At 44.3% G+C, this 22,841-nt stretch overlaps 1 protein-coding gene across 1 annotated transcript in view; it reads right to left on the bottom strand.

Annotated features, from left to right (window-relative positions):
• Nucleotides 1-3,320: 3,320 nt before the first annotated feature.
• LOC144130301 (uncharacterized) overlaps nt 3,321-22,841 on the bottom strand; it is a 30,324-nt gene continuing 10,803 nt past the window's right edge. The window contains exons 4-8 of the mRNA XM_077664248.1: nt 19,503-19,541; nt 12,611-12,694; nt 10,769-10,868; nt 9,755-9,860; nt 3,321-3,818 (exon numbers count right to left, since the gene is read on the bottom strand). Of these exons, the coding sequence (XP_077520374.1) occupies nt 3,608-3,818; nt 9,755-9,860; nt 10,769-10,868; nt 12,611-12,694; nt 19,503-19,541 (540 nt within the window). The 3' untranslated portion in view covers nt 3,321-3,607. The remainder of the gene's footprint in view (nt 3,819-9,754; nt 9,861-10,768; nt 10,869-12,610; nt 12,695-19,502; nt 19,542-22,841) is intronic.

Genomic DNA, 22,841 nt, shown 5'->3' with positions numbered 1-22,841 from the left:
TTAGCGTTGCTTGCGTACGTAGCGTTGACAAACATGGCGGCGCCCTGCCCGCCGCTTCACAGCGATAACAGCTTCGTCGCTAATCCCTCGACGCGATATCGTGTTCTAAACTGTTGTATTCGCCTTCTGTTTATCCATTCTTACCCTCGCATAAGGTTTCAAGCGACAAATAGCTTTTGTTTTTCAGACAAAGGGGCGATTTTTCAGCTCTTAAGCCTGACGAAGTAGCGTTGGCTGTCGTCATAGCAACGGTCTCGCGAGATCTCGAACTGAGAGAGCCACAAACCAGCCAAACATAGCCAAACCTCCAAACACGAGGACAGACCGAATGGCTTGGCTTAAAGACTTGGATTATTAAGGTTACAACCAGTGTCCGTGTTTCTTAGTAGATGGCGCTAGGAGTAACGCGCGGCGTGCGTCGCGTACGTTATCTATAAGGGTTTCAAACGACCTGCGAGCAGGCTACGTATACTTCTCATGTTTGCGTACGTGAACCCTCTACGTACGTGAAACTAAAACTTTCTAATAGCTCCTATAATACATGCAATTTGCATAATATACTAGTATGAGACTGTCAAGGTGCAACACTTAGGTGCCTAACACGTCGACGGCCTGCTGGACGAGCACGCGCTGTTTGTCTTCACCTTCAGCTCCAAGCCAATTCAGCCAGGTCCCGACAGTGTGCGAAGGGGCATCAATTACTTCCAGCCTGCGCCGTAAAAACGCACGGTTGGAATGTAGGTTCCACACTTGTCGCGGTATAGCGCCCGCGAACATCTTCGGACAGGCTTTCGAGTAGGCTCAGGGAGGACGGCGAATGTACAGCTGTCTCTGTATAATAGGTTGACAGGAGACTTGGGTCTGCGCGCATCTGTCGCATTATGAACATCTTTCATCGTCTTTTCGTTTGCATCGACTAAGCAACCTATATAAAGGCGGTGCGTTCACGTACGTCAGCCTTTCGGTCATCAAATTCGTCATGTATCTAAAGAAAAGAAAAAAGACAAGGTACCAAGAACTTTAGGCATTGCATGTGCACTTAGACCAAACTCGAAATTGTATCGATGAATGGGAACTAGCTTATTCGCGCATATATAAACGGCGCGATCCCATCACCGCATACTAAGAGCGAATAAAAGCATTGCAAATGATTAGAGGAAAGGAACATGAGCCATGTCTTTATAGAGAGAGTATTAACTTATTCAACATCGCTGCTGGGTCTCCTTTCGTCTCCCGAGAAAGCGCTCGTAAATGATCCCTCCCTGGGAAGCCATTTTCTCTAGGCCGTTTTAAGACTGCTAACGATGTTCGGTAACGTCGCGAATGCATGCAAGCCGGCCTACCCAGCTTTCGAGTCATGGATGGAAAAGCAGAAATCACAGAGCCTCAGTTAGAAGTCGAAATGATGCTTACTCGTGTCTTACACTCAGAGAAAGTTCCCACAATTTTCGCTTTGTTCTAAGGTGGAAGGAAGGGCGACTAGTAGCTCTATCGCAGCTTCCACGAGAACGCTATACCAAGCCTGCAGGGTCCCTATTGTACATCTCTCCAATTTTTAGTAATATCACGGCATCGTCAACCTGGCGGTCGTTCACCGTCCCCTGAAGGACCGCAGTGGTTAAACGGACGGGATTACGCACACGCCCACAGACGGCTTGCCATTTGCAGCGTTGTCAGCTCGGCTGCTCTGCTGAAGTATACACAACCATGCATATATCAGGTGTTTCAGGAAAGCCAGCCAATAATTTTTTTTAAAATGTGTTTTTGGGGTAGTGCGAAGTTCTTAGTGGCATAGTAATACCAGTACTGGCGGACAAGAGAAAAACAGGCAAATCACGTTAAGTAGTAAAGTGATAAACTAAGTTCTATTAGGTAACCTTTAACTATTACCGATAAGTTCCTGACTGCAATTGAACATTTGTAGCCGGCTTTCTAGTTTTGCCATACACAATCTCAGCATGAGCTTTCGTCGTCGACGTCAATGGGAGTTTAATTTTTCCCAAAGCGCGCATCGCCAGTCTCATGCCTAGCGTTTTCAAACATGAGCCAGCCATTGCTTCCTCGTCACCATTTTGTTCCTTTACACCATGGAGCAACAAACCATTGTTTGGTTCACTGGAGGCTGCCACCATCGGCAGGCAAGGAAGCGAGATTTAAATTGTTTAAATTAAGAACAAGCGCTATTCGACCAACGCTGACCACAAAGGCAGCCCTCTTCAACTCAGTCATATTGGATAAATTGACGCGTCTCCTCGAAGTAGTGAAAATCGCCAAAAGCTGTCATCCACTTCGAAAAATTGCGAATTCTTAAACACGTTCTTAAAGAAAATTCGATAGCACGTAGAAAGAAGTTGGGCCACCCCCAATATCCCAAAGCCTCCCCCCTCCCCCTCCTCAATTTTGCATGTAGGCCTATCCCCGCAAACGAATTATGGAAGATAAGTGCGTAGAATAAGGTTGGTTAGTTGAGCCGCCGCGGTGGCTCAGCGGTTATTGTGCTCGGCTGCTGACCCGAACACCGCGGATTCGATTCAGGCCTCGGTGGTCGCATTTCGAAGGAGGCGAAATCCAAGAGGCCCGTGTACTGTGCGATGTCAGAGCACGTCAAAAGAACCCCAGGTAGTGGAAATTTCTGGAGCCCTAAACTACGGCGTCCCTCATAGCCTGATTCGCTTTGAAACGTTAAACCCCATAAAAGAAACCGAAACCACAACCCTAAGCTTGGTTAGTGTGGATTAGGTTAAGTAGTAATAGTGGGGATTAGTCGGATTAAGGTCGACGGTGGTCTAGTATAATCCCGTATGGCAATCCAACGGAAGGCACCCTAACATTTTAGTCCTTATAATTTCAAATTTCGGGTGCTGATGAGGTCACTACCATCTCAAAAATCAGGGAATTGCCTTACGGAGAAACACGGTGGTTTTAGCAAGACGGCAACCTATGTTCTATCGCATTAAAAAAGCATTTTCCCATTTGCAAGCCCTATTCACTCCACTATGTGCAGCGTATCTGTCCGCGCGGAGCTCTGATCAGTAGGATTCAGCATATCATCGCAATTAAGGCCGATATAGGCCACTTACCGTCTGTTGCCGAAGAGCCACGTAATGTGCGTGCTGCAGGAAACGATTACGTTGTAAGTGGTCTGATATGCTACTCATGAAAGATTTTGGTGCAAGAAATGCCAAAAATACAATAATTTATTTTTTTTCTATTAAAATAGTAACAACAAACAACTGCGGGTGAGGGAGTTAACAGTATCGTTACACCTGGCTTTTCACGTAACCATTTGCAATATTTTTTTTTTTTGGGGGGGGGGGGGGGGGTGGGGGGGGGGTCAGCGATGTTTCCAAGAAAAAACTTGAGAAGGAAGCACACAATTTTTCACACCATTTTGGTACAGTTAAACCCGTTCACGGCGGGAAAACACATGACGCACACTCCTGTACAGCAAGTCTAAAATCTCCCATTACATCATCGGTCTTGAAGACAGTGCAGCCGTAATATTCAACAATGTATGCTCCGCAACAAATGTTGCTGCCTTTAACGCGACTCGAGAGAATTTTATACATGAGCATTCGTTAGTTCTCACAGCGTTGAAGTTGACGGATCACTCGACGTTCGCGTAGTTGGCGAAGTCGGGGAGCCCCAGCCCTGCCTTAGCGCCCTGCGAGTCTCGCTGTAAAGAGGCCGTGGGTCTGCTCGACGCTTCCGACGGCGCCTCGGTGATGACGATCTCGATGGGAGGCCGTATTCTGGCTGACGGGGTCCGGGCGCCCCCGAACCGGAGCTTGGTGCGCGGTGTGCTGCCTGCCGCACCCCTGCGGAGAAAAAGGGCACCATGTGCATTCGGGTGGCAGGTTTTAGCGTGAGGCTGCGCCATCGATGGCGCCATCGGCTCCGACTGAAAAGCACTAAGGTTCGACCAATGCCGGGCGACACTGAACACATTCGGTAAGAGACATCCCAAGCTAGTAGCTTTGACATAGCGAGCGCCTATGACTAAACTGGCACGCCTCCGAAACTTCCAAATACTGTAGACCCTCCTTCAACGCTGCGCGTCCTGCAGTACAAATATATTCGCAGAAATGAGCTGGTTTCGGCAGGGACCAGCGCGTCGTAGTTTAGGTGGGTGGTCTGAGCGCGCCTTACGTTGCAAATTCAGTCAGTTGGTGAGCACTTCAAAGGAACAGTGTTTGAATATGGGACTTGGTGACATCGCGCTGCTGCCATGGACGCCAACCATGACGAGCCACCAGCAGCGTTTTCAAACCGCCTGTTCAACGGATAGGACGCGCCCATCATCCCAGCATGACGCGGATACACTAACGGTCCATGCAAGTTTCGACCTTATCGCCCGTAACTCTCGCTGGACTAAGTTTGGTTTGGTTTTCAAAACCAAACCAAACCAACTAGCTCAGATGTAATTCTGCTTTGGTTTGGTTTATATGGGTTTAACGTCCCAAAGCGACTCAGGCTATGACAGACGCCGTAGTGAAGGGCTCCGGAAATTTCGACCAATTGGGGTTCTTTAACGTGCACTGACATCGCACAGTACACGGGCCTCTAGAATTTCACCTTCATCGAAATTCGACCGCCGCGTCTCGCTGGACTAAGTGAAGAAATAGTTGGCGGGAAGCATAATTATGTCCCGGGCACAAAAAATCGCGTCACTTTGTTCCCACGCTACGAATGTGTGTCGCTAGCGAGGTTAAATAATGATGTATTACTCCTCTGGGGCAAAACCGTTTCGATATCCTGGCTGCAGAGCTAATCAAAATGGTTCTGACGTCGGAGAAGCAGTGACCACAGCAACTGCTACAGTCTCAACAGCTAAGCGATAGCAAGCATTCCCAACTGCTGCGGCTCGCGGGATCACTATTCGAGAAAAAAAAGTGCACCCTTTGATCAGACTTTACTTCGCGGGTTCATTGTTCGGTACCTGCACATCTCCGTTCCGACGGCTTCAACTTGATTTTGCCTGATCGCCCAGCTTCATTACAACTCGCGTCGTTGGTGTACGGAGTATATTGAGTCATGCATGACTCGTAACACCTCAGATGCTCAGGGGCTGGTGATTTTTATAGAGACATGATAAATACGCTCTTAAAACCTTAACTTTGACAACTCCCCTAGGTTCCGCACGGGTAGGCGCTCGCTTTCCACAACGCCTGTCGCGACGACCGGGCAACGTATGAAAAAATGACGCCCCCAGCTTCGCGGCCATCTGAAGTCCGCTCTCAAGGCTTTTTAAAAAGAAAGAACTCTCTTTTTTCACGTTCCCTTCGCTTCCTCCCCCAATCATAAAGCAGCAAACCATACCCTAATCGAGTTTGCTACCCTCTCCGCCGTTCTGTTCTTTCTTGCTTCGCGCTCCCGTTTCAAAACCAGTTGGTGCTGTACATTTAAGTTCACTGTTTAACAGCGCAGACGAAGTTGCTTGTCGACAGTATGATGACGTTTTTTTTTTTATGGCGCAATGGCACCTGTCGCCAAAGAGCTTAATGGCACAAGGTTTTTTTTGTTCTACTCAAGGTACGGTCAAAGACCCATTGCCCAAGCATTTCATCCGAAATAAGCTAAGCACCAGGCCAGGGGAAAGCTTTTACCGATTGTTTCACCTGTGGGTACCCGGTGGCACAGGGGATCGAACCTCGAACTCCCGCATGCGAGGCGGATGCTCAAACGACTAGGCCACCGCTGCGGTCACTTTTCGACAGAATGCATTCCGTAATAAGCAAGCTGCGAAGCCCTTACAACGACAAGCCTATGAAGTCAGACAATATACGGACTAAAAAAAAACAATACCATATTGTTCCACTAAGGTTTCGACTGAAGGCTAGTCTTGCACCTTTTTCGAAACGTTGTAAATCGTGGGGGTTGTTAATTAAGCACGTATCAGCCTCTCTTTTTTCTTATGCAGTCAGATCAGGTTCAATACAAAGGAAACTTGTTTTTGAGCAGATTTCTATATACTAGAGGTGTGTAAACGTCGAACTTTTCAAGAGCTAATGGAATACAAATAACTTCTAATATAATAATAATTTAATAATAGTTTATTTCCATCACCATTCAGTGTTGGAGGGGATGAGGATAAAAGCGGTTAACGCTTGACAAGGTCCCCACCCCCGTACAGCAAGTGGGCAGTGGCATGCGACGGCACTTCACACAATCACCAAAGCGACGGCACTTCACACACACACAAAAAAAAATACACAATCACCAATGTGTGTAGAAAATCAATAAGGGCTAAAGCAATAACAATAAAAGCAACAAAAAAGAAACAAAGAGCGCTGTTATAATGATTGTAAGAAGAGCAATGTTCAAAGTATGAATACTAGGAAAATGTGGCATCAAAAATAAAGTAGTCGAGGAGGTCAGAGCTGCTAATGTTTTCTATATCAAGATTTGCAGCGAATATCTAATCTAATTAGAAAAGCGTCAATGCATTTATTCACAAAAGAAATTTTATTTTCGCCCGCTCAAACATTGACCCTGGTTAGCCCATTATGTTTTATAAGAATCCCCCAAGGTGGAGTAGATTTGTAACAATGAAATAATTACTCATTAGCATCCTCACAAGCGCAGCCTTGTGGTATAAAGAAAATCTAAACAGGAAATTTTTCTTCAGCTACGAAGTGGATGTGAAGGCCGCATAGCTTTACTTCGTAGTCGTGTGGCTGCGTTTCGGTCGATTCTAATGATTAATAGCTCCCCTATTACAGACAGTGGATGCAGAATGAACCAGTACGTCTCAACACTTAAGGCACAGTTCGGATCAGTAAGATCACCGGTTGTAGCAGTTCGTGTTTACGAGAAGGTTTGGTTTGGTTTATGGGGATTTAACGTCCCAAAGCGACTCAGGCTATGAGAGACGCCGTAGTGGAGGGCTCCGGAAATTTTGACCACCTGGAGTTCTTTAACATGCACTGACATCACACAGTACACGGGCCTCTAGAATTTCGCCTTTATTGAAATTCAACCGCCGCGGCCGCGATCGAACCCGCGTATTTCGGGCCAGCAGCCGAGCGCCGTAACCACTCAGCCACCGCGGCGGCTGTTTAAGAGAAGGTAATTGCAAGTTGCAAAACGGTAATTATGTTTTCTAAGAAATCCGAACTTGTCCTGGAGAAAAAAAATGGCATACAGATATCACTCTATTTAACGTCGAGAAACTGGTTTGGTATATGAGGGTTTAACGTCCTAAAGCGACTCAGGCTATATGGAGAACGCCGTAGTGAAGGGCTCCGGAAATTTCGACTACCTGGGCTTCTTTAACGTGCACAGCACACGGGCCTGTAGAATTTAGCCTTTATTGAAATTCGACCGCCGCGGCCGGGATCAAACCCGTGTCTGTCGGGCCAGCGGCCGAGAGCCGTAACCACTCAGCCACCGCGGCGGCTAACTTCGAGAAACTAACTGTTGTGTGTGTAGAGGGCACTAACAACTTCATCAGGCTATAAAAATGCTATTTTATCCTATAACTGACGCATAATATTTATCACTACCTGAGCGTTGCCAGGCTGGGATTGACTGAAGCAATGCCCACTTCACTAGTCATGTATATCAACATATCTCCTCAGCAAACCTTCGTGCGTGTATGCCTTCATTTCTTAACCGGAAACAGAGCCACGTTCTGTTGTAGTTGTCGACAACTGGTCAGATGCTTCCCAAACGTGTGCCGAGGGCGCTACAAGCTGCTTTTAGTGTATAGCGACTTATAGCTCATTTTCTTTAATATAAGATAAAAAGATTACCTGCAAGCGTGAAATGTTTCGCTCATATCAATTTTTGCTTTAAAGATTTAAATACGGTAGATGATAAGCGAGACAATGTTAATATATACGCAGACGCCATACTTTTTTATCCTACTAAAAAAGAGAAAACAGTATAGCTCAGAATTCATCACAATTCAATCATTTCTCCTCGTCTAAAAACGAGGTGCAACATACCGAAAATCAATGGGATTTTAAAACACAGCAATGGATATTTCTCAGCGCTGGCAGTTGCAGTAGCGTCAAAACATGGCATCGCAGCATCCTGTTGAAAAGTACACTTCTTCGCTGTTGAGCTAGTTCGAAAGAGTTTAAGTGCTTAAGAGTTTAAAATTTCTAAAATTAAGAATCGAGATTACATATCAGCTGTCTCACCTTACGATAGACGTAATGCTTACTTCGCAGTTTTCGTTTTGTACCACTTCAGCCTCCTGCGTACTGACGGCTTATGCTTGTGAGTACTCAGGACCTGTCATATGTTCAGGCACGGATCAGTGACCACTGAACAAAACCACGCGTCGTTAATAATAGGAAGCAGCACAATATGTGCAATAACACCGGATCCTTATATCATCATTATCAGGTATATGAGAACAGCAACAGTTATATATACTCTCACACAAAGCACAATCCATCAAGGTTCTCGGATAAATATGTCCATAAAGAACACCTGTATAACGTGCGACATACCACGTATAACAAAGAGAAAAAACGTATAAACTATGGGACTCTAGAATTATCGTATCAGATCCCTGATTTCTTTATAATCATGGCACAGTCATGAGATCATTATAAAAAGTAGTTCAGTGCAAGTATTTAAAACGAACAAACACTTACCTTCTGCCACGTAACTTTGCTAAATCTTTGCGGTGTGCTAGGTATAGGCACAAATTATATGTTCTATATGAAACTGCCTTTTATATTGTTATTTCTTTGTTTTCTGTATTTTTAAGATTCAACACATGTCATTTTTTAAAGATGTGTACATATTGCGTTAGTTATGATGTCTTATTTGTGTTACCTTTGGATTAACAATTTAGTTTCATGATGATATTGTTTAAATGTTATCGGAAAGGGATCGATGTCGATACAGTGCTGTTGCATGAGTGAAGTATAGGGGAGTGGGGAGAAGGCCGACTTCGAGACAGGCATCTTTTTTGCGTTTTTGTCTACCGCCTAGGCAACCAATGTTGCCTAAACAAAATACTTTGACGACTTGAAAAACAAGGCTTTTTAAGCATATGGAACCTTCGTGATCTCTACACATGTGCTGTTCCTCGGAATATCTCGCGTTCACCGTACATTTCCCACACGCTGTACATTCATAGGAGCATAGCGCAGTATTAGCAGCAGAATGGTTAACAGCCTTGTGATGACAGTTCACTGTGAAATTAAGTCAGAAGTAAAGAGGTGGCACGCGATGTTCACACAACTTCCGTTTGGATGTGATGTTTACACATTGCTGGCAGAAACAGCATTGACTGTCGGGCTTTTAGAGGCCCTCTGCTTACATACCGATTTCACCTGCTTTGTTGCAGTTGCACCCTTATTTTTACAAGCTTACTTTGAACATCTGCTAACAGATACGTTGATAAACAAGCACCTGAAAATTCTTGCCCAAACAATGAACGAACGCAAAAAGACAACTTTCGATATCCTGCATTCCTTCCCTCTTTCTCAACCTATGCCTCATGGCACACTTCTCGAGAAAAAAACAAACTCACATGTATGAGCTTGCCACGCTCTTAGCACCAGCTGCTTTTTTTGCTAAAAGGTTTTTTTTTCTTCATCGATACCGCAAAATTCTGCAAGGGACCAACTGACTGCGATTAGTATAATCCTATACCGCACAGTAGATTAAGCGTTAGAAGCAAATCGACTTGCCCTCCATCGGTTTTATGCACTTTCTGAGCCGTGGAGTCATTGCCTGTGCATATCGATCGCACTCTGAAGAAGCAGCAGAGAATGAACAGTGAACTCACACGCTGTGTGCAGGCCCTGACCGATCGAACAGGGAGCCGGTATAGTCCAGGTCGCCTGCCCAGGAGCGGGTCTTCCTCGGAGCCCATGCGCCGATGAAATGGTTCACTGAAAAAAAAACGGCAGAGACAGCGCAGTTTGCCAGCTGCGGCTTCTGGCAGAACTTGAGGTTCGCTCATTTTCTTTCCAAATGCATTCTTTTCTTTCTTAGATAGGCATAGTGCGAATTGGAGTAGGTGATGCAGGCAGTTCCTGCCATCAATTGGTGCACGGCCAGCCAAGCCTTCCCAAATGTGAATAATATCTTTATTTTTATTGACCGGTGTTGTTGGAGTTATCGAACGCCATGATCAAACACCGAATGTCAATGATCGGACGTTGTGAAACTTACAAAGCCGCAATAGTCAGCGGATGTCAAGATCTCTCCCGTGCCCGAACTTCGTAAACAATTTTTTTTTTGACAGTGAAAAGTAAATAAACAATCATTTCGTTTTCACAATACATTTCTCTACAAACCTACGGAGTACAGGCGAAAAGCTTTTTTTACAACCCATGGCAAATGTCTCATTAGTAAAGCTGAACCGCATGTCGAGTCTGAAAAGGTACGCCTGGCTACTGATGGCACGCAGACGTAACCACCCTCACGAGGACGAGGCTTGGTGAAAGAGTATTCACTCTCATTGACCCTGAGCCTCACACGGATAGATGAAGGGAGCAAGGATTTACAAAAAATAAATGGTGAGGGACGGCAGAGGCAGTGAGGTAACGGTGAGAGAAAGCAACTCGTACTGTGCTGCTAACTGTTGAATAGCTTTCAAAAACCACTAATTTTTTAGCCCTATAACATAAAGTGTTTCGCTACAAAAGACATGTATTCTCCGTAACCTTCATCGTGGCATCTCCTGCCACGTGAGCTAGCACCCGCTTCCCCGATACTCCAATCAAAGTGCGCCACGTGGCATTCCTGCACGCGGTTAAAAAGTAAAAATATGTATGTATATGAAAGATATGCTTACTTGTATTCATCTTGTACTCCTCGAGGTTATTGGCCCGGTCAAGCTTGGCTTGAACCTCGGCTTGCGAGTCATCGACACGATTGACGACGATGGCCGTGCACTGCGATACCGGAGAGATAGAGTAGGCGTAAAAAAAAAGAAGGATGTCACTGGATATCACCTGTCTTTGCGTACAGCCACGCCAAGCTGCAAGAATTGTTCGACATGCAGGTACATTCATAAACAAAAGTTTTCGGGATGCGGATTCACGTAAAAAAAATTATTGCAGCGCGGTTAGGCAGAGCAGATGAATGCAATGAATAGAAGCGTGACGAGACATGCGTGTTCGATCTTCTAGAAGAATACAATAAGACTGGCTAGCCAGGCAACGCAGAAATAACTTTTTTTCCGGGAATCCGCACCCCGTATACTTTTGTTCATGACTGTACATGCGGAGACAAACTACTTGTTCTGCGTTATAAAAGACGATATTTTCCTACGGCCCTTAAATTTTCCCAGATGAAAGTTGGCACAGAAGTTCAGAACACACGCAGCTTAAAGTTCAAGTTAAAATTCATGAATGGCAGGTTCGCGAAAAAAGGTGCACAAAGATACTTACTCGGCGTCATATAAGTGCTACTATCGGTGGCGTACGTTTGAAAACAGGTTAATTGCAATAATCAGAAACCTGATTATGTACATCATTATATTAATTAATAACTTTTCTGAGTATTTCCGTGGTTCTTAGAAAGAGCCGTGTCATTTTTTTTATAGTTTCAAAAACGCGACATGATCAGCGCTAGGGCGCAATTAATTCTCACCATCCCTGCGATCAAATCGGAACCCTGTGGCTGCGAAGCGCACGTAGCCGCACGTAGCGCGTAGTATGTCGCGTGGCCTCCTCTGTCCCGCCCTAGTCTGAGGGCTGGAGCAGATTTCTGGCAGCGCAGGCTGAATGCGCACATGCACAGCCAGCCTAAGATCTGTGTCACGTAATAGCCTTTCCACGTAGTAGTTTCGGTTTGGAGTATTTTGTATGTGGTTCTATGCATTAATATCAGAGGAGGGCCAGAAGCCGTCCAATGAAGCCGATGCCGCTATTGGCCGTTCTGTGTTGTTTTATCGTCAACCAAGCTTCAAATGGGCTATGAATGCTATGGTGGCTCGAGAAAGAGGCCAAAAAAGGAATTACACGCAGAGAAGGGTGGCTGTATTCGTGATGGTCATTCCTCTGGTCGCCTGTTTATCCTGTTCTACCATTACGCGCTTTTGAGAGTCCCCATTCCGCGGCAGCAATTACCTGCAAAGTAATGTAGCATTGACCTGGCGGTAGTTGATACCGAACATGTTGAGGGTGAGTGCACTCTTACTTTTGGAAATTTTCTGACATAAAAAGATATCCAGGCACGGAATCGTAACAGTGGTTTCGTCATCAAACGCAAAATACCTGGCAGCAATTAAAAAGCAGAGAAAAAATGGTATAATTAAGGATAACTACCTTCACTGCAATGCAGGTCACTATCTCCTATTCCCTTCCAACGTATCGGCTGCTGAAATTAGTAACAAGTAGAAAGTTAAGCGCATAGCAACCTATTGTTTTCAAAGCGGCAGATTCTTGTTGCCATTTCTACTTTGAAAAATGGTGATAAAATGCGCCTGTCATTTTTCAGAGAAAATGGTCTGCGTGAAATGGCATTTTCTTGATTCATTTGTTCAATTTTTTTTCTTCATCTATGCCATTTAACTGTCATTCCTGCGGGGATTGTAGTAGCGTAGCATATGGCTAAGTGAATCATTCGCGAGAAACTCTGACTTAACAAAAAAGAAATGTTTCCTGCTGAAAGAGTACCGCTAAGATCTTACCTGTGCCACCGTGGATCCCAAAAGCAGGCTGCCTATGGCCGGAATGAGTTTGCCACAGACAAATATGATGTTCCGTAGGCAGCCCTGGAGAGCAGTAAAGGCATAAAGGCAGTGTGGGCAGATAAGTGATCGCACCATCATCCGACGGCAGAAAACAATGAGACGCATTGGTTCGTAAGCAACCGAGTTTGATCGCACACAGCAGCAGCAGCGGACGGATCTAAGTGCCGTCAATAACTGCTTTCCATCGAACTTGCAGGCGTTTTCGCCGATCGTGCGAAGCCTCGCTTCACCGGTGCTGCTTTCACATCACCTGGGAGCGTATCAAGATTGCCGGCCTATCACTGAACGTCGAGTCAGCTGATCCAACGACGGGCGTCGAGTTATAAGAAGAGCACCAGGGACGACATCGTCACTTGCACACAGCAGCAGCAGCGGACGGATCTAAGTGCCGTCAATAACTGCTTTTCATCGAACTTGCAGGTTGGTAAAGTCTGTGCTTTATTCATTATTTTTTACTTCCGCTGCTGCTGCTGTTGCTGCACTGATATATTCTCAATATGTCGGAATGTTTGTCATGCCCCGAAGAAATAGCTAGCGATGGATTGTCTATTACATGCATATCATGCCAATATGCATATCATATTGGTGAATGTTCCGGTGTCAGTGCTAATCAATATCGCAAGAAGGCCGACTCTTTAAAGGCTAACTGGAACTGTAAGACTTGTGAAAATGCAAAAAAACGGAGTGGGTCGACTTCCACAACGCCGGAAAATGCTAACCTTGAATCCAAGTTGAATGACACAAATGAAAAGCTTTCATTGCTTGTCCCACTAGTGGCGAAGGTTGAGGCGCTTTCTGAACTGATATCAAAGGTAGATGGAATTGAAGCGTCAATCGCACTTGTGTCTGACAAGTATGACAAAATTCTAGAAAAGCTGGATGCTCACGACAAGGATGTTGCTGATATGCAAAAAAGAGTTGCAGCAATCGAGTCTGGCAACTTTCCTTACGTCAAAGACATGAAGCTTCAGCTAAACGATCTGGAGCAATACAGCCGTCGAAACAACCTTGAAATTCACGGCATGGTCAAGGAAGATAATGAAAACCTCTTTGAGAAATTAAATGACCTTGCATGTAAACTGGATCTACCTAAACTAACGGATTCGACTTTAGAGTCTGTCCACCGCGTGCCAGCTAGACCGGGTAAAGACTCCGTTGTTATTGCACGGTTTTCATCGAGCAATCTGAAAGACAAATGGATGCGAAGTCGCTCTCAGCTTCAGACAATATCGTCAGACTTATGGTTTCTAGACAACCTTACGGCAATGAATAAACGTCTTTTGCGGCTAGCGCGAGCAAGAAGTGAAGAAAAAGGCTATCGCTTCACGTGGCAAAAGAATGGACATGTGCTTGTGCGAAAAGATGTAGGTGCCGGTATCATTAGGATTCACACTGAAAGTGATCTCGAAAAACTGGTGTAAATAGAAGCTGGAATTGCTCGTGCACCCATTACATCAAGATGGAAACGCTACCACCGCAACACTCTTATCATGATGCCGTATCCTTCGGCACTGCAGTTTCAAAAAAGGAAAGGTCTCGCTTTTATTCCTTCTATCATTTAAACGTGCGCAGTTTAAGTCGCAAAAAGGATGAATTAGACATACACCTGGCCTCGTTGTGCCACGACTTCGACATCTTAGCTTTCAGCGAGGCATGGCTCACTGGCAGTCGCCACATAGTAGATTTCAACGGGTATTCATGTGAAGCAGTTTGCAGAACAAACAAAAAAGGAGGAGGTGTGGCCCTTTTCGTTAAGCATAACCTATCGTATAAGGTCATGGCGGAGCACTGCTTTATAAACCCTTGCTTTGAATCCCTTTTCATCAAGCGTCATTCTTTCATATTTGGTGTAATCTACCGCCCTCCATCTGGTCAGTTTGATAATTTCTGTCGTCTTTTTGAACTTATGTTGGATGAGATGGCAATGATGAACATGCCTGTTGTAATCATGGGCGACTTTAATATCGATCTTTTTCATGTGTCTGATCGTGCCCGGGAATTCACGGATCATTTAGCATCTTGTGGGTTTATTAACATCATTGAGGTCCCCACTAGAATTACAGAATCTACTGAAATGTTGATTGACTTATGTTTAACTTTATATGGAAAAAATGAATTAGAAGCTGGCGTTTTAATGACTGATATCAGTGATCACATGGCGCAGTTTTGCCTTCTCCCGAATTTTTCCTCATGCCGAAACCAGAAAATCGATCCAGTTATTTCGAGGCGGAACATTACGCAAAACAACATTACTTATTTTCAACATTTAGTAGCATCAGTAGACTGGAATGTTATTAAACGTTTGAAAGATCCGAATTCGTTTTATAACCAGTTTCTTGAACGAATGATTAAACTTTACGACACTGCATTTCCTTTGGTGTTACACAAAAAGAGCAAGAAAGGAAGAAAGCCGTAGATAACTGAAGACCTGCTGCGCAGAATAAAAGCCCGTAATGAACTCTTTGAAAAGTTCGTATCATCGAGAGACAGAGACATTAAAAAAGTTTAAGAAATTTAGAAATAACTTAGGGGCTGATTTAAAGAAGTCTCGTATGCGGTACTATACTGATAAATTTGCCAGTATCCACTTCGATCCGCAAAAAACATAGCGCACAATAAAGAGCTTGTTGAGACAACCTGCTAACTGTATGCCTAATGAAATGAAGTTAGGAGAGCAACTTTTTAGTGGCGTAAGCCTTGCAAATGAATTTAATCGGCATTTCCTAGATTTTGGTGCCACGAACTCAGCATCATCTCTACAAGCTACCACATATATTAAACGTAGCATTCAGAACACCATGCTTTTAAAACATGTTACTCCCGTGGAAATTGTCAGCATAATCAGCGATATTAAGAACAGCTCTGCGTCTGGTTTCGACGGTATCAGTGTGTTACCAATTAAGGCTGTGGCAGATCTGATATGCGATGTGCTGTGTCGATTGATTAATCTGGTGTTTGTGACAGGTGTTTTTCCTGAAAAAATGAAAATAGCGAAAGTTTCTGTTGTACACAAAGGAGGAGCTCTGAATGATATAGGTAATTATAGACCTATATCAATTTTGCCACTATTCTCAAAGGTAGTAGAGAAAGCTAATAACATCAGATTGATTAATCATTTAAATACACACTGCTTGCTATCTGAGCGTCAATATGGATCCCATAAAGGCAAATCCACTGAGTCAGCACTGTTAAAAATCCGAGATAAAATTGTCAATAATATTGAGCAACAACTTTACACCATAGGTATATTTTTAGACTAAGAAAGCATTTGATTCCATAAAACATGACATTTTGTATACCAAATTACCTCATTATGGTATAAGAGGCCTTCCGCTTAAACTGATTCGCAGTTACCTAACAAATCGTAAACAATATGTAACTGTAAACAGTATCGTGTCAGACACCGGAGCAATAAAATTCGGTGTCCCTCAAGGCTCCATTCTCGGCCCTGTAATTTTTCTCTTATACGTCAATGACATGGTCTCACTTTCCAAAACCCAAGATATTATTCTCTATGCGGATGACAGAAATGTTTTCTTTTCTGCTGATGATTTAATCCCTGTGCGTAACCGCAAATCTGTGGCTTCAAAATCTGTCTCAGTGGCTTCATGCTAATAAACTTAATTTAAACGTAAAAAAAACTATATTTTATTTGGCCCTAAAAATAAGCGGACCAATCTTGCGCATGCACTGAAATTTAACCTGCAAACGTTAGAAAGAGTATCCGAGCATAAATTCTTAGGGGTCAATTTTCATGAAAACCTTCTCTGGTCCAACCATGTGAATTCAGTAAAAAGCAGTATTGCTCAAATGCTAGGGATGCTAAATAGAATTCAAGCTTACCTTCCAAAGAACCTAAAACGCCAGCTATATTTCGCCTTAATCCATTCACGGTTGACTTATTGTCTACTTGTTTGGGGTGTAACTTCAAAATCAAACCTTAATAAATTATACCCGATCCAAAAGAAAGGTTTAAGATTTATTCATGGCCTATCGTCTTATGAACACGTGTCTGAATTTTTTGTAAAAGATGGTATATTGAAACTTGAAGCCTTGTACTACCAGCGGCTTTCCGAAGCTATCTATCTAGAGGTGAAAGCAAATAGCGAACTTTTTCTTTCTACTTACACAAAGAATTTACCTTATTACACGTTCAGACACAACTCCTTCTTTAAGCCTTTAATTAGAACGAATTATGGTATGCAATTGCTTAATTGGCAAATTCCTAACTGCTTGAATTTTTTCCCGCCTTTAATCGAAATCATTAATGGTTGTTCTTCCCTGATTTCCTTCAGGAAAACGGGGAAAATTTATTTTCTACATAACTTGTAAGCATACCTACAGGATTTGGTCAATGACTCTGTGTACGAATAGCATATCATAATGCAGTGTTGTCCTGTGTTTTTATCATTTCCCACTATGTGAATTTATGCCCTCTGATTGATTCTATATTTTACTACTAAACTCATTCTGTCAATTTATTTTGTGTTTAGGCTACACAACTGTATAATTTGACTACTTAGTATTGGCTTCAATCCTGTTTTTTACTAATTTCCTCTGTAATCGACAGATTGCCTCTGTTCATGTGCAAGTTTGCCTTATTTTCATTTCTATGTGTGTGCTGTTTGTGCTGCAAGTTTTTGTAGGGACATTGGCCCAGTCAGGCGTTCATTGCTATCGCCTTTTGCCTCTGCCTGTTGGCACTACTTCTGTACTGTCTTAAGCACAATAAACAACAACAAACAACAACAAGATATGGTTCATGTCTGGTAACGTCGTTAGGACAAAACTGGAGAAAAGCGAGATATTCTGCGCTTTCTCTACTGCTGCCATTTAGTCTGCTGCAATCGTTTGAAGGTATGTGCGTAGAGGTAGGGATAGGACGACTGCTGAGAAAACAAAAGCCCACAGTGTATTTGCTCGCAGCTATGAAAAAAAACGAAAGGGAGTATATAACCACGTTCCGTACAAGCATTTTATTTTGGTTTATCATTTGCTTTGTTCCGTCTTCACAAAAAGAGGACTGGCTTCTCTCCGAGACTGCTCTGGATTCCTTAACTGTCATTCAGTTCGGATGACTTCATGTGCGCATAGAAATGCTGTGGATTTGCTTTAAAAATTTCATTTTAGGCCCCCTGTGAATGATCGGAATCAGCTGTATGCGTTTCTCTTTTATACCGTACGTGGACCGCTAGAGGAACTTTTTTGCCTTCTTGTACACAAAAATCCCGACGAGACAACCACCTTGACGATTGGGGACCTGTGACCTTTTTTAAGTAAGGCTTGCAACAGTAGCTGTTTCCATTATTCATAGAGCTCAAACATTTGCGATCCTTGAGATTTAAAATGGCTCCTCTGGACGTCCGTTGTCCAGCTTCCTCGAGACCACCTGAACCACCATGGGCGCTCTAAGCATCGTGGGGCGGAGAGCTACCGACTGCAGAACCACAAATTTTGGAAAAAAATAATGAAACAACAAACGTTGTTCGATAATCAAGAATGTCCTAGCATTCAATATCCTTCTATAAATTGCAACAGAACAGCATGTAAATATAAAGTCTGCCCGAAATAAGCGGTGGCTTGCTCTGCTATTGGTCAAGTATTGCAGACAACAAAAGCCATCAGTTCGTGCTTAACAGGCACTTTTTAAAAAGAAATATGTTTTTCAAAAATATTTGTCGCTTCAACATTTTAAAAAGTTTTTAATGGCATTCAAAAAAACAAACCATTTATTTGCGTCGTGTGCTGTTGCGCTTTCGCTACTATGGTTTTTGCGCACTACGTTTGCGCCAAGGTCGTCTGCGCCGTGGACGGAACGGGGCATCTCAGTAACGCCACTCTCTGACCATGAAAAAAAAACCGACTGTCCCGCACCAAGCAGCTCATCGCCTCATGATGCTTTGAGCGCCCATGGTGGCCCAAGTGCAGCGCCGCCAGCTTTCACTCTAGTTAATAGTAAGAAACTCTATGTGTGGAAGGTTCCCGAATAATTTTTACCACCGTAGCATTTAACAAGCAGAACAGACTGCGAGGAAGGCAAAGAAAGAGGGAAAAGGCGAAGAGAAGTATGGAGCATCGGATGTTGGCCTTGGGGAAAGAGAAACGAGCCTCGGGAAAGAAAGGGAAAAAAATGAATGAGAGTTGCGCCTTTTCTTTTTCTTTTCCTTAAATCTGATGAGTTCACTTTAAGAGCCTGCACAGACGTCCACAGACCTATTTACAGCGCTCGAACGACGCGCCCGGGAGTATACTGGCGGGATTTAGGAGTGGCCCAGGGCTCGCCAGGAAGCGGCGACTGTCAAAAGGCAAAACAAATCAGGCCACCGGTGCGCTTTAGACAGGTATGTAGACGACTGTACGTATGTTTAGAACACCGGCGAACCTGTGGTAGGGGCCTGGGACACAAGGCGACGCACGTTGGAGTGCGCGCGCACTCGAGCTTTTGAGCTGACGCTCAAATACCCGCATCACAAGTCCTGCTTTTCAAGACACAACACAGCCTTGTGTCCTCCCTAATGTATCTCGTCAATTGCGCTGTTGCTATGGTTTGGTTTAGTTTGCTTTGTGGGAATTTAACGTCTCCGGAAATATCGACCACCTGGAGTTCTTTAACGTGCACTGACATCGCACAGTACACAGGCCTCCCGCCTAGCGCCATAACCACTGATCCACCGCGGCGGCCCTCTGTTGCTACGGGATACAGAAACCAACTAGCCTAGCTCTATGGCATGTCTACTCGCAGAACCTTCAGTTCAATTCTAGCGCTTCTTGCGTAGCCCCCAAATGGAATTCTGTGGAAACTATCAGCACAGTCTGTGAAGGTACTCACCTTGCAATTGGTCCTTCCGGGCGGAATGTCGTTTCTGACCTGCAAGGTTGCATATGCTTTTATCACTTAAAAGTTCTACAACATTTTCTAGCTGGCGTTACTGCTTTTAAACACACACCTCTTCACGGTCCCTTTAGCTTTCACACCTGGATTCGGATTGCATGGTGCTTCGCAAGACCACTTTCAATGAGCAATAGAACGCAACGAAATTTTATGTTGGCAGTTTTAAAAATGTTGCGTTGTGCAGATGACGCCTTTGTAGCAAATGAACTGAACAGAACGTACATTTATCAGTTTTCATTCAGATGCTTAGCAGGAATTCACTTTAATAAGGTGTCCGTATGGGCAATTACGTAATTCATCCTTGCAGTACCGTACTTGCGCGAGAAAGACTAGTCGAGAAGTCCTATATGTGTACACGTGCGACTTATCTTCAATGCAGAATATTGTCATGCTCTCCCCAGCCTCCCCCCCCCCTACCCCCCACGTGCCAGACAAAACGATGTAAACGCGTGTCACTTGAAAAGTGACTTAATTCCAAATTTCTTGTAGCTTCTGTTCAACTTCTGCACCTGTGTGCGTCGGTTTCTTCGCAATTTTCGGTTCCTCAACAACCATCCACACTGCGAGCTGCCGTAGCAGGTATACGTTATGCTGTTACGATGCTGACATTTTCAAATATCAGTTTTTAAATTTTTTTGCTTCAAATCTTTGTTGCTGTCTAGAAATTAGGTTGCGTACAACCCGGTGGGCAGGCGGGCAGGGTGTGATGACGTCACAAGGTCGCGTGACCTCTTTCGACAATCAGCGAATTTCGTCTCGGGCATAGGAGGGGTTTGGTGTGATGACAACCCTAACGCTGCCACATTAAAAAAGAATAAAGGTAGTGACCATGTGCTCACAGTGCAGCTATCTTGCAAATCCGTTTTCTTTTAATTGAGACCCTGCAAAGGCGGGCGATTTGAAGATGCCCCCGCATTTTGTATTCCAAGGCTTTTTAAAATGTACAACTGCTAGTTTGGGGCTGCCCTAAAAAAACTGAACGAAAACGCAACAGGTTTAATGCGATTAAAACGTAAAATAATCTGTCCAAGGAAGGACAAATGGACCTTGTGCCCCGGCAAGCAAAAAATATAAATGAATCTGGGAAAACGCTACGGGTAGTGTGTACAGCCTGAAGGACTGCGTAAATTTATTTGTAATATAAGCCAGACAGAGGACGGGAATAAGCACAGAGCAAATAAGCGTTCACTGCACGCCAGATTAAGATTAAAAGCTGAAAGGATTAGCGGGCCGCTGTCAAACATAAAACTTGAACTCATACAGGTGTGTGCTCTCCGCTTAGTGTCAGATTATTCTGACATTCTGAAAACGTCCCGCGATGTTTGAAAAAAATCATAGGTGGCTTCTTTGTTTCTACTTAAAGTATAAACAGAACATTGTGCTTAACGCTACATTAAAACATCGTAGCTCCTAGCGCAGACGTCTCAAAATAAATACATATTGAAAAGCATGTATTTGCGTGTTGTCATTATTTAAAAGTCCCTGAATACACTTGCAGGATATGCGCATTTATGTCTAGGTCCCCCCCCCCCCCCCCCCCAAAGACGATAAATAAATATAATCGGTTAACAGATGAAATTTGGCTCGGGGCCTCCATCTTTTCGCATCAATTTGACAACTTTTGCAGCCAAAAGCTGGAAAGCAACCTCGGTGGCCTTCGCTTACCACCCGCTAACTGCACCTGGCGTTGTAGCATGAGGCAGCGCATGGTAGCACCAGACGAGTTATCGCCGCGGCCGAAGACGATTAAGGTAGAGCGAGGCACGCGCAGGTAGTGGTCACGTGACCGGTCCGGCGGCCGCCTTGGTGTAAATGAAGAACAAGTCGAGGCGGTGACGTCGGACTGTGACGACTTGTTTCAAGCGTACCTCAATGGTCTGGATGTCTGGCTGGACGAGTTAAATTTAGATCTTGATGTAAACAAGAGTGTTGTTCTCGTTTCTTTTAACCAGGGATCCCCTCTTCACGTATTGTTAATGTATCGCTGTGACCCGAATCCACAGATTGGGTCGCTGGACCATCTGGGTGTCATACACGACCCTCGGTTCGACTGGTGGCCTCACATCAAAAGCAGGGTGACTGCTATTGGATGATTGACGACGATCGGAAATAAAATTCGGTATCAGTCGTGACACTATGGTTTCTCTACATGGGTTGTGCAAGATCAATACTGCACTTCGTGTGTTGCATGCTCCTGCTGTCCAAGATCTCAACAACCGCAACCTCCCTTTCTTCTAGAGGGGCGCGCTCTACGTCGTTGCCTTGGATTGCCGAGATCAGTTGCGAATGTTTTCCTCCACTTGGAAGTGCGCATACGGTACTTAATTCTTCTTTCGAACTTATGACTGTACAAACTTTGTTTCAAGGGCATCTGAGCCTGTTCCTGGCGTAGCTAAACCCATTTTTGCGTCAGAACCACTTTTTTTTAGGTACTGATCGGCCAAGATAAAAGCTTCCTCAGATTGTGTTTACGGAGTCCTTGTTGTCAAAGACTGCCGTCCTATTAGGTTCGTACAACGCGTTGGTTATGCGCGGTTACTTTTTTAGTTTACTTTGGCAACACTATAGTATCTAATGCGAATAATTTAGCTTTTAATGCCTTGAATGGTCTCCTTCTTCAGAGCCGTACAGTTGCTCCACCGATCCCTTTCGACACGGCAAAAAGGCGGCAATTGGCTTTTTTTTTTTCTCAGGCGCTTAACCTGGGCTATTTAGTCCGGGTCCCGGACTAGGCGTCAATATTCGTTCCAGAATTTCTAGTCTCTGGATTGGCCCTGCGCATGATTCCCGACCATGCATTTCAAGCGATTATACTGTCGAGCTTCCTCTCTGTTTCGACAGCGCTGAAAAGCTCGAGGAATGGCCTTTTAATCCGATTCACTTTGTTTTTTTCTTCCGCTACTTGTAAAATAAGTGCCTTTTCAGGGAATACCGAGGCACTGCGGCATTTACACATTGCAGCGGCTGATATCCTCGCAAAATCAGCCCTCAGTTGTCCTGTTTCTTCGTTCATACCGAAGATTATTCTGTTGCCGTTGGCTCGCATTGATCGTTACTAACATCTTCGCTCTTTGAACCACCAGAAACCCTCCTTGTTACAGCAGAGTATCAGCATTTAACATTCCTATGGAGTGTTCGTTCATGGAGCTCACGGCATAGCGAGGCGTCCATGCATGATGTGCTTGCGCTGCATAACTGTATGAAGCATTTAAGCATCATGGGCAGGTTTATGAACAGAGCTGTGCTGCGGCAGTTGTTTATTTTTGAGTACGTGGG

Source organism: Amblyomma americanum, chromosome 4 (genome assembly GCF_052857255.1).
Source record: "Amblyomma americanum isolate KBUSLIRL-KWMA chromosome 4, ASM5285725v1, whole genome shotgun sequence".
Taxonomy (NCBI): domain Eukaryota; kingdom Metazoa; phylum Arthropoda; class Arachnida; order Ixodida; family Ixodidae; genus Amblyomma; species Amblyomma americanum.
Note: the sequence above shows the minus strand (reverse complement) of the source record. Positions and strands in the feature narration are given on the sequence as shown.